The following is an 11267-nucleotide window of genomic DNA, read 5'->3' as shown; positions in this document are numbered from 1 at the left end:
TCATTAAAACATATTTAATTACTTAAAAATGTTAACAATAATATATCTAAATTAATATCACTTACAAGATTAACAATACAGCCAATGCCTTGCCAATATTTTTCATATCTATCGATTATCGATTATGCGATAACAAACTTCAATTCAATAATGATGATGCAAATAAATTAATTATTTGCATAAAATAAATCGAAAAAATAAATTTACAAAATATAATATAATTTTTCTGATTTTTTAAAATTACCAAGTCAAGAATATTAATTTAGTAGAGTATTAAGAAGTTGAAGCCATGATATTCAAATTATTATATTAATCTTATTTATTATATTAATTCAATATTGCTAAAATTAGAATATTTACTAAAGCAACAATTTAAAAAGAAAAGTAATCCTTACTTAAATTTTTTATAATAAAATAAATAAATATAACTGAGTATATACTAATTAATATAATTAATATTATGCACATGAAGATAAATCATGCAACATCTTCGGTAATTGAAAGTGGATTATTAAAATTTGTATAGTTAATGAATTTTTTTCTCAAATTATTTGAATGAATTTTTAAATAGTTAACAGTTTAAACGAAGTTTTTGGATCATATAAGTTTATATAAACTTTGAAGAAAGTTGTATTTTTTATAAGAATTTTTATTACAAACTATTTATAATATTTTAATAAACAAGGTAATACACGAATAAAAATATTTTGACAATAAATTTTATAAACTAAAAGTATTCTATATCATCGCATAATTAATTGAATATTGATTATTAATAATATTTGTTACTATTTCGTATAAAAACTGATTGAAATTTCAGTCATTTATGAGGTAGATATGGTTTTATATAAATGGCACGGCTTAAAAACATCAGATTTTATGCTAAATATTAACATTTATTATTTATATATATATATATATATATATATATATATATATATAATGTAAGTCGTATTTTTTTTTAAATATGGTAGTCTCATGTTTATTGAATACCGACATGAATTCACTAAATGTTGGTAACACACATTGGACGGAATTAATTTTTTTATTCCGAATGAACATCAAAAATACAAATATTTAATGATTTAAATACATATTTAAAGAAAAATTCATTTAAAGATATTATAATGACATTTAAAAATATTTTGTCTATAAATATAAAAAGAGTATTATGCTATCGTATATGTTTAATAAATGTTCGAACTTTTAAAAATCCGATAATTGCATCGTTTACAAATTCAATCCATCATTTATCTGCACAGAAATATAATTGGCTATAATTTGTGAAAATACTGGCTCGTATATTTAATATGTAAAATACTTCTGCGAATGAAACATTAATGTAATGTCATTAGGCTTATGAATTGATGTCAAGGGTTTTTGAGGTAGTTTATATCTGATTTATATTTGACGGATAATTGCTTGATAACCAATTACCAATTGTTTCTAATTTCTCCAATAGAAGAGAGAGAGAGAGAGAGAGAGAGAGAGAGAGAGAATAGTTTTAACGGACTGAAAATGGTCAATAATTATTCCTCTACTAGCTGATGCTTGTCTGTCTGTCTCATTGTAGTATAATCCAGGTCTCTAAAAGCGTGTTACTCATTGCTCCTAGTTCTTTGACAAGGGCTCCATGTGCTCGTTCGTCGAATGTGATCCCAAAAAATATCACATTGAAATTAAATAGATAAGGAATCTTTGTACTTGCATTTTCTTATGGACAATCTTGGCGTGATGTCTTTCGGAGTCTAATAACATCCAAATTATTGGATTCTTTCATTAAAAACATCCGAACTTCGTTATTTAAGATGATTGTGACTGTCATACGATGAAATGGTTCATCGTTAAATTCTCTAGGGGATTTATTAAGATATTATTATTACCATTCTAAAAACCGAATACTACCGGTTTACAAAGAGCTAGATGCAATGACTAATATGTTTTTGGAAACCTGGACTATCCTTCAACGAGATAATGATAAACAAGCATTAAAGCTACCACTTGAGAACTATTATTACTCTCTCACTCTCTCTCACTCTCTTCTGTTGGATAAAGTAGAAACATCATGAACGGACAACAACTAGACCAATCCAAACATGCATTAAAAGCAATGCTTGGATGCATCAGCTTGAATTGAACAAGCATTTCCGCAATGAATCAGAACTAGTTATTAATATTTTAATTAATCTGCCTTAACAGTGTCCCATTATTAAAACTGATATCAGAAAATATAATAAAGAGAATTTTAATGATAATACGAAGTCTCCGCATAATCTGATGAGTGAAGAATACTTTTGCAATTTATCAAGTTTCTCTCCCTATCACAAGTCTGGTGACATGCGCGAGTGTTGCATGGGGTCGTAGTTGACGGAAGTGTTGTAGGACTGACTACCATAATGCGTCGAGCTAGCATTCATATTAAGCGCATAGGCTTGCATATCCTGAGGCCCGAGAGATGGAGTGGGCGACATAATTGGCGTAGGCGTTCCCTGGCTGGAGGATCCTGCATGATAAGGTGAGGAGCCGGAGCCACAGCTACTGGCTATTGCTGCCGCAGCCTTCTTCGCTGCATAAAGATTAGCTTCCTCCTGAGCCTTGCCAATATTTTTTTTATAGCGGATTCTCTTATTACCAAACCAATTGGACACCTATGAATTTAATATTTTATTCAAATAATATTCATATAAGCTAATTATATTTCATTGAAGGTTTTTCCAGTATGAGCATTGTTCTGTTCTCCTTTGTATTATTTATTTAGTTACTAATAAATTCCAATGGGGTGAAAAATAAATGAATATTGAATTTTGTAATTTATTTTTAACAGTTTAAATGTAAATACAAGTCTTTCATCAATTACTCAAAAAAATAATGAGATTAAGTTCTATTAAATTTTGTATAAGATAATAATAATTTCTTATATAAGCATTTTTTGGCAATTGTTCACTTTTTAAAAAGCAATTATTATCTTTTTAATTGGATTATCTTATTACCATCTAAAAATGTACAAAAGCTAAATAATAGATTTTCTTGATTTACTACTAATAGCATAATTATAAAAATACTGATTTAATAAAATAGTGCTACTAAAAATAATTCTGCTAAATAATATTAATTGCATCATTAGTATTATTTTTATTTATTATTGTTCATTCATCCGTTTGAGATAGTAAAACATGAAATGCAAATATTCTTATAAATTTTGCTTACCTGTGACACGGTAATATCGCATTTTCTCGCCAATTCTTCTTTTGCCTCCTCGCTTGGATAAGGATTACTCAAGTGTGAGTAAAAGTAAGCGTTAAGTATCTCTGAGGCCTGTTTGCTAAAATTGCGCCGTTTTCGCCTTGCATCGAGGAATCGGCTTCTAAGACTCATTACTGCCTCGCAAGTCTGTTGTTTTAGTTGAATCTGAATATTGCTTAGCTTCTTTTGGATTATCTGCACCGTCTTTTCAACCTCCTTGTTAGCAATCGGTCTAGCTGCACTTTGATCTTTCAATAAAGTAACAACATGACCGGTAAACATGTTGCAGTCTCTCTCATATTTTGCAAGCTCTTGGTGGTACCATTGTCTAATGGAGCTGAGTTTGTTACGATAATCGTAGTGTTCGATAGCACTGTCGAGTTGACTAAACATTTTTTTTTAATTAATCATTATTAGTGCATTATTTTGGACATTTTGCAATTAAACAAAAAACAAAAATTTTACCATTACAGCATTAAATATAAGAATATTTTGATATCCCAAATTTAACGATATATAAATAATTAAAAAATAAAAAAAAAATAAAAATAAAATGGAAACAATATATACATGATTCCATTAAAAATGTACAGGGACTAAGTTACTGAGTGGCTAGAAGCCATCTATATATTATAAATCTTCCGCAAACATGTAAAAATATAGTGATTAGTATATATAGCAGGAAAGTCCATTATCATCTCATAACATATAAAATAACATTCGTAAAATACATTATATATATATTATTTTATTTTATCATAGTAATTTAAAATTTATATTTATAAAATTCTTTTAATCGTATAATAAATGAAATTTTTTTATATTAAAATTAGCTATTCAGAAATAAAATTTCAGTAAATTGCTTAAATTGGAATACGATCAGTTGCTTAAAAAACTCCATTCATTTTAATCGGTTTAATTTAATTGTATTTCATGATTGAAAAAATATTAATTGAAAAATTAAACTTGTAGATCAATGTATATTAAAAAATGATAAGATAGTAAAGCATAGATTCTTTGAAATTTTTGTTTAAAAAATTGTTTACTTATATTTGCTTCAATATTGAAAATCTTGAATAAGAAAGGCAACGAAAATATTGCAAATATTGTAAAATATAGGCAAATTCTTATAGTTCTAATTTCTGGCCATGTTTTTACAATTTTTATTTATACGTTAATAATGGCAAATATAATTTTTTTAAAACTATTTAAATTAACAAGATCAATACAAATTATCTAGTGGGTAAGAATGGAATTTTTTTATTTTTTCAGTTAAAAATATATTTAAATTATAAAGAGGCAAAAATTATTATTCGAGGAGATAGACTAAAATTATACCAAAAATACAGTTTTACCATTTAAAAAATTCTATGTGATTTTTAAATCACAATCCAATTAAAATTGGCTTACATAAACTGTCATATTCACATAAAAATATAATATATATAGAAATAAATATAAAAGTCAATAAAAATATAAAAATACTATTCAAATTTATTTAATAATAATAAAAATAAAAATAAATTATGGCAATTTTGTCCCATAAAACTGTATTAGGTGATTTTAGTAAACGTACTAATTCTAATAAAAGTTATTACATTTCTTAAGGATACTGTTACTCTCTATTCTATTATTTCAAAACTAAATTATTAAATTGATTGTATTTTTTATAAAGAAATATTTTAAATCGAAGCTTTACTACCAATAAATAATGTTGATGAGACAATAATATATATTTATATATATAGATATATTAGATACAGATATGTGTGTTAATTAACATTAATATTAGTAAATTAAAATAGCTGAATATATATAAACTGATATATAATATATTTACTCACCTAGATGTTCTCGAAGGCGTAGATCCGCCAGCTTTCATCGGCTCAGTCACACCCTCCGCTATTAGCATATTATCTAAACGCATGAGTTGGGCGTCAGGCTGCAGATCTTCCTCGTGGATATGGCGCAACGATAGACCTGTCTTTTCCTTAAATTCGCACAGAACATTGTACAAAGTAGGCATTAATTGGTGATTTCGCAACGTTCGTTTACGCTCGTGCGCCTCATCCAAACTCTGGGTGTGAATGCCCATTATTTGGTGGAGTAGTTCGTTAATGTCCCTGCGGCGTACACCGTGTTCGGATTCCTGACCTGTACGTACAATGAATGCTTTTTTCGAATTAAAAAAGAAAGCATGTAGATGACTTTTGTCAAAGTCTGTTAATCATCAGTTGGTATTGTTTCTCATAGTTATAATAAAGAATATGAATTACAAAAATTATCTGATATTTAAAATATTAAACTAACGCGTTACGCGCTATTTTTATCGGAGAAAAAAAAATTTTTTTTTGCTTAAATTAATTTTATGTATTTAATAATAATTTATGTGTTTAATTAAAATATATTAAAATATAATGTAATATCCATACTACTAATAGAGCCTGCAACCCTATAAGGTCCTGCGTTTGAAATTCCACTTTCTCCAATCAAATCAACAGTTGATACAGGGGAATGAATTAACCGTCCAGATTCATCCATTTTTTATTTCAATATTTATTTATTATTATTATTCTTTTGTAATGATAAATCAATATAAATGTTTCAAGCTTATAAAAATTCAAACGGAATACAAAAGTATCATAAGTTGGTCCAAATCCATGGAAGCTGTAAAACGACAAACTGGTATAATATTTTATAGCTATATTCTACTAAATTTTTCAATTTATGACTATGTATAATTTTCATATGATTAAGGTCTGATGACATACATAATACATATAGACATAATTATATGAATTTTATTTTGTTGATTACATTAATAGATTAATTATTGTTGAAATATCCGTATAGAATGGAACATTCTCCAAAAAATGTATGCGTCCGTCTATAGTTAAATATTAATAAATGTTGAAAGTATAAAAAACCTAAACACGTCTTTTCTAAGCTTGATCAAGAAATGTTTTAAATATCTAATTAATTTATCCTAACATTCGTATATAATAATACAATGGAATAAAATATTACTGAAAAATAATATTATTCCAAATCACTGTAACAGATTTATTAAATAAACTCCTAATGAAAACAGCCACGTGAGAAATAATGCTTCATTGCATTTGAAGTTATTTAAGTTAGGAAATAAAAATGAATTTGAGGATTTATTGAGTACAGTTTTAAAATTCGATAACATTTATTTCAATTTTAATATAAAAGGTTGCAAGTCGCATATTATGTCGATTTTTATAATTACGTCAAATACTACTATAATATTTTCCGCCTTTTATATGCATATTTAATTCTTAAAGCATATAATTAATAGGTATTCGTATAAATATTATTAAATAAAATAACTTAATAAAATAAACAACGTAAATTTATCTATAAATTATTTTATCTACAATTGTTAAAAATATTTACGTAAGAGAATGAAAACAATAATAAAAACAACAATAATAAATGAAATATTATTAAACATATTTTCTAATTTTTAATCATTAAGAAAATACTAAATTATTTTTATTTCAGAAATAATGTATATAACAGTAATATACAGATCTAGTTATGAATTTGTATGCATGATGCTATATGTATAAATTTGTTAAAATAATTAAAATACTTAATACAGAATTTTTCAAATTAATAGTATGTTTATTTATAAGAAAATATTGGAATATAATAATTGAAATGAAAAGGAATTTTTTTTTTTAATTATCATTCTACGTACTATAATTGAAAATAATTTGTTCAAAATGCTTTAAACCCAAAATAATTAATAGACGTAAAATTAAATAATGTAAAGGTGTCCTTAAAATGTTTAATATATCATAATATAATGCAATATAATGTTTACCTAGGCCTACGGTAATTGGAGGGATTTCTAACGGTAAAGTTTTACTATAGTACTATAGGGTTCGATTGTTTGAAAGTTCAAAATCTCGGAAATAAGATGGAATGTTGACGAGGTGTAAGTTCTTCGAACTCTGCCTTTTATGTTTGAAAAAACTGATTTTGTTGTTTTGTTTAATGCATTTTAACTTAAATTGTTATTTTCACAAAATAGATTGACTAGTGAATTTAACCATTTAAAATATTTATTTACTATTATAATTGATACAATTAATTATTATAATAATTTAAATAGTCAGTATTAAAAATTTTCAATTTAAGAATATTTAAACATTAGAGTGATACGTTTTTAATTTATTATTACTTATATATTATCAAAATATAATTATAAAAATTTAAAATTTAAACTTGTTCAACGTTTCGAAATATATTATTTCATTTTGGCTGAAAGAAAACGAAGTAAGCTAAAATTTTCAATATTACAATATAAATATAAATGATAAAAATTAATATAAATATAAATAAAATATTCTCTACAACATTAGAATATATAGTATATAGTACTTTAATATATGTATAAAAAACATTTATTAAATAACTGCTAATCTATATAATAAAGTAGTCTCATAATTATAAAGTAAATCTATATATTGTTTCTATCTAATGCGGTTGTACTTGAAGTCACTGGAAATGCTACTAATTTAAAAAAACAATATTTAAAAAACTAACTTATTTGTCAGTTATATCGAACGTATGCATACTCACATGCTTGTTTACATCCTTTTAACAAGTCAATACAGAACGTATAAATAATTGTCTATATTATCACGAAAAAGTGTTTATCAATCTTATTATAATGCTATTAATTAGAATCATTTTTGATACTATAAAATTGCCAATTTGAGTAAATAAAATAACCTAAAAGCCCGTATAAACATCACCTTAAATCTATGCTAACTGGACACAACTGACCTATCAATGCTTTTCCGAACGCTTGGACCCAGCATAACTTTTGCCTTTGTAACAAGCATGAAGCATCATTATTGAAGCAAACCTAACCTCTGCAGAAAGGTTACATCCCCACTACAGCGATTGTTTGAAAAGGAACAGCTAGGTTTATAGGACGCTGTATTCTAAGTGGCGATACCCGAAATCTAAGGTTTCTACAAGTACGTACGATTTCTAAAACTACATTATACAGTAAACCGAGCCTTCTCATTCGCTCTCTGATTTTTCGAAGAGAAAGTTGAGAATATAGCCCAAGACGGCTCAAATTAAATCACTATTATTTTTAATTTACCAATGTTAGTATAACAAACTGCACAGTTTCTTAATATATTTTAATAGGTTTTAATTAGTATTTTTTAATTATAAAAAAAAAACGTATATTATTAATACTTCTTCCAATTTCACATTAAAAACATAGTTATAAATATATATGTATTATCATCTTTTACTAATTGCATTGGTATAAAGAAATTAATTTTGAAATTAATAAAACACTATAATACAGCAGTTTATAATATTAAATTTATGAATTATTAAAAATATTTTTGAGAAACTTGCGGATGTTTACTATTTAATTTTATATTTAAATAATTTATTAGTGAACTTTAATTATTAATCATTACTATTTTATTATACAATAATATTATTGATAGTCAACTCAGATATTAACTAAGATTTGAAATACATTAATGGAAATATTCCTAATAAATTTTTTCAATCTAAATTATATTTTAATATTTTTAATATACATTGTTATTTAAACTAGTACTACACTTAAAATTTTTATTTTTCAGTAATAATATATATATTTCTAGCGATAAAATAAAAATTTCGAGGTATTTTTAATTTCTAAATGTAAAGAATTAATATAATGATAACAGTTTTCATTGTCAATAATTATCAATAATAATATTGTCATCATTTTAATATCTTTATTATCTAAACATACAGTTTCAAAATATTAAATATAATCTTATATGAATTTTAAATAAAAATGTAAAATACACTTGCAGAGCACATTTTTAATACACCATGCTTATAGCTTTGAACGTAAAAATTTGACTTTGTATTATCAAGAACATTCAAAATTATTTTTAAAAATTCATATATTTGATAAAAATAATTAACAAACATGAATATATATTGTTCAAGTTAATGAATATAATTAGGAATTTCACCACATTAAATGTTTCATATATAAAATATATTCATACCTAAAATGTAATCGTATAAATATATTTCAAGCCTAGAAATATAAATTAAGGTTTTAAAAATAAATCTACTCTTATATAATGTTAATTTTATATGTACATTGTTATATTATAAAATTATATGTATATATATATATATATATATATATGTATTTTTTTTTTTTTTTTTTAATAATGGGTGAATATGAATAAATTTGATAATATAAATTGATGATTAATGATAGATGACCTTACAACCATTTCTATTTCAAAGGATATTTTAAATATTCAGGATATACTATGTTATCTTAGTAATGAAATAAAAATTTTTATCAAATTATTTTATATTTTATTATTAGTAATAGCGTTTAAATACAATTTTTTATAATAATATTTACACTATTTTTCGGAGATATTATGCACATAAATTAATAGATTTTATTATAAATTCTATTTGGTTATTTAATTTAATTATTTTATTTTGTTAATAGAATAATTAATATTTTGATATTTTATATTAATTTATGCTACAGTATTACCATTTATATACATATGTAACTATAAATAATGAATTAATTACCTTAATAACTTAAATCGATAAGTCCATTAAAGAAATATATTATTTTAAATATGAATGTATTAATTACATTATAGAATTAAAATAGTATAAAACTATTTTTATATTCTCAAAAACTAAACCAATTCAACAGTTTAGTTTCAAAATATTATTTTAATTAAGTATCATAAGTTTAGTAATTTCAAAATCTTAGTAAGCTACGTAAATTATTAAATTTAATTATCTAATTATATGATGTAAAATACCATTATATTTTATTAAAAAATTCAACTTACTATCATTATGTAATTTATATAATTTATTTTACATTTGTCATTTACAGTTAAAAATGGTGTTTAAACAGATATAAACATAAAAAAAAATTAAATAAAATGAATGATTAAGATTATGTACACTATATACGCTAAACATATTATTACTACAATAATGTAATTAAATTGTAACTATGAAAGTGATATTCAAAGTTTTGCTTTTTTCGATATTTCCTTTATTAAAAAAAAAAAAATAAAACAGAAAAAATAGTAACAAACAATAAAATGTATTTGATTAAATTTTAATAAAAATCAGTTTTCCTTTTCATTTGATTTATTTAATTTTATAAATATAAGATATCTGATTTATTTCCTTCAATAAATATAAGGGGTATAAATTGTAATTATATTCTACAATTAAATTCTTTAATCTGAATATTTAAAGCACTCAAATAATTGTAAATTTAAAATTATTTTGTAATTAAAAATTGCTATGTTCGAAATTCATCAAGTAAATTTTAGCAATTTGATAATATCTAACTCCAGATATATAAATAATTATAAGTATCTATAAATTATGTTGTTATATGATGTTATATCTATAAATAAATTAATGTTATAAATATAATTTTTGTTCAATTACCATGCACAACTTTATAAGAACATTTTTAAAAATAATAATTTTGTAATTTATTCGCAATACAAAAAGAAATAGTTTCATAAAAATCTTTAAAATAATTTGTGGTTTAATAATTTTTATATCTAATATTGATAAATGAAACAATTTTCTAGTATTAATCATTAAAAATGACTACTTTTTTTCATAAAAATGCAGTATTTACCATGTAATTTACACAAATAAAGAATATTATAATACACTTTGAATGTACTATTAAATTAACGTCTGTTAAAAGTAGGTATGCTAAGTAGATATATTAATGTTCTGCTTATGCTAGATAATAATAATCTTGTATGCTTAATTTATAAAAAATAAAAAATTTAAAAAATATAAAATTAAAATAAAAATAAATTTTGCAAGAATTTTCTAAGTAAACTTATACTTCCTAAATAAACTTAATTGTAATTAATATGTACATATTTTATTGTAATATAATACTTTAATATAATTTATTATTTTAATAACACTTA

General features: G+C 23.4%; 1 protein-coding gene across 1 annotated transcript; it reads right to left on the bottom strand.

The window, feature by feature from the left end:
* Nucleotides 1-2071: 2071 nt before the first annotated feature.
* LOC105362467 (homeobox protein extradenticle-like) lies at nt 2072-7933 on the bottom strand. The gene is made up of 4 exons (XM_011499917.1): nt 7858-7933; nt 5088-5397; nt 3208-3628; nt 2072-2648 (listed from the first exon to the last, which is right to left on the bottom strand). The coding sequence occupies exons 2-4, from the start codon at nt 5336-5338 to the stop codon at nt 2322-2324; spliced, it is 999 nt and encodes a 332-aa protein (XP_011498219.1). The 5' UTR covers nt 5339-5397; nt 7858-7933; the 3' UTR covers nt 2072-2321.
* Nucleotides 7934-11267: the final 3334 nt, after the last annotated feature.

Source organism: Ceratosolen solmsi, unplaced genomic scaffold (genome assembly GCF_000503995.2).
Source record: "Ceratosolen solmsi marchali unplaced genomic scaffold, CerSol_1.0 scaffold10, whole genome shotgun sequence".
Lineage (NCBI taxonomy): Eukaryota > Metazoa > Arthropoda > Insecta > Hymenoptera > Agaonidae > Ceratosolen > Ceratosolen solmsi.
This window is presented reverse-complemented; position numbering and strand designations above follow the sequence as displayed.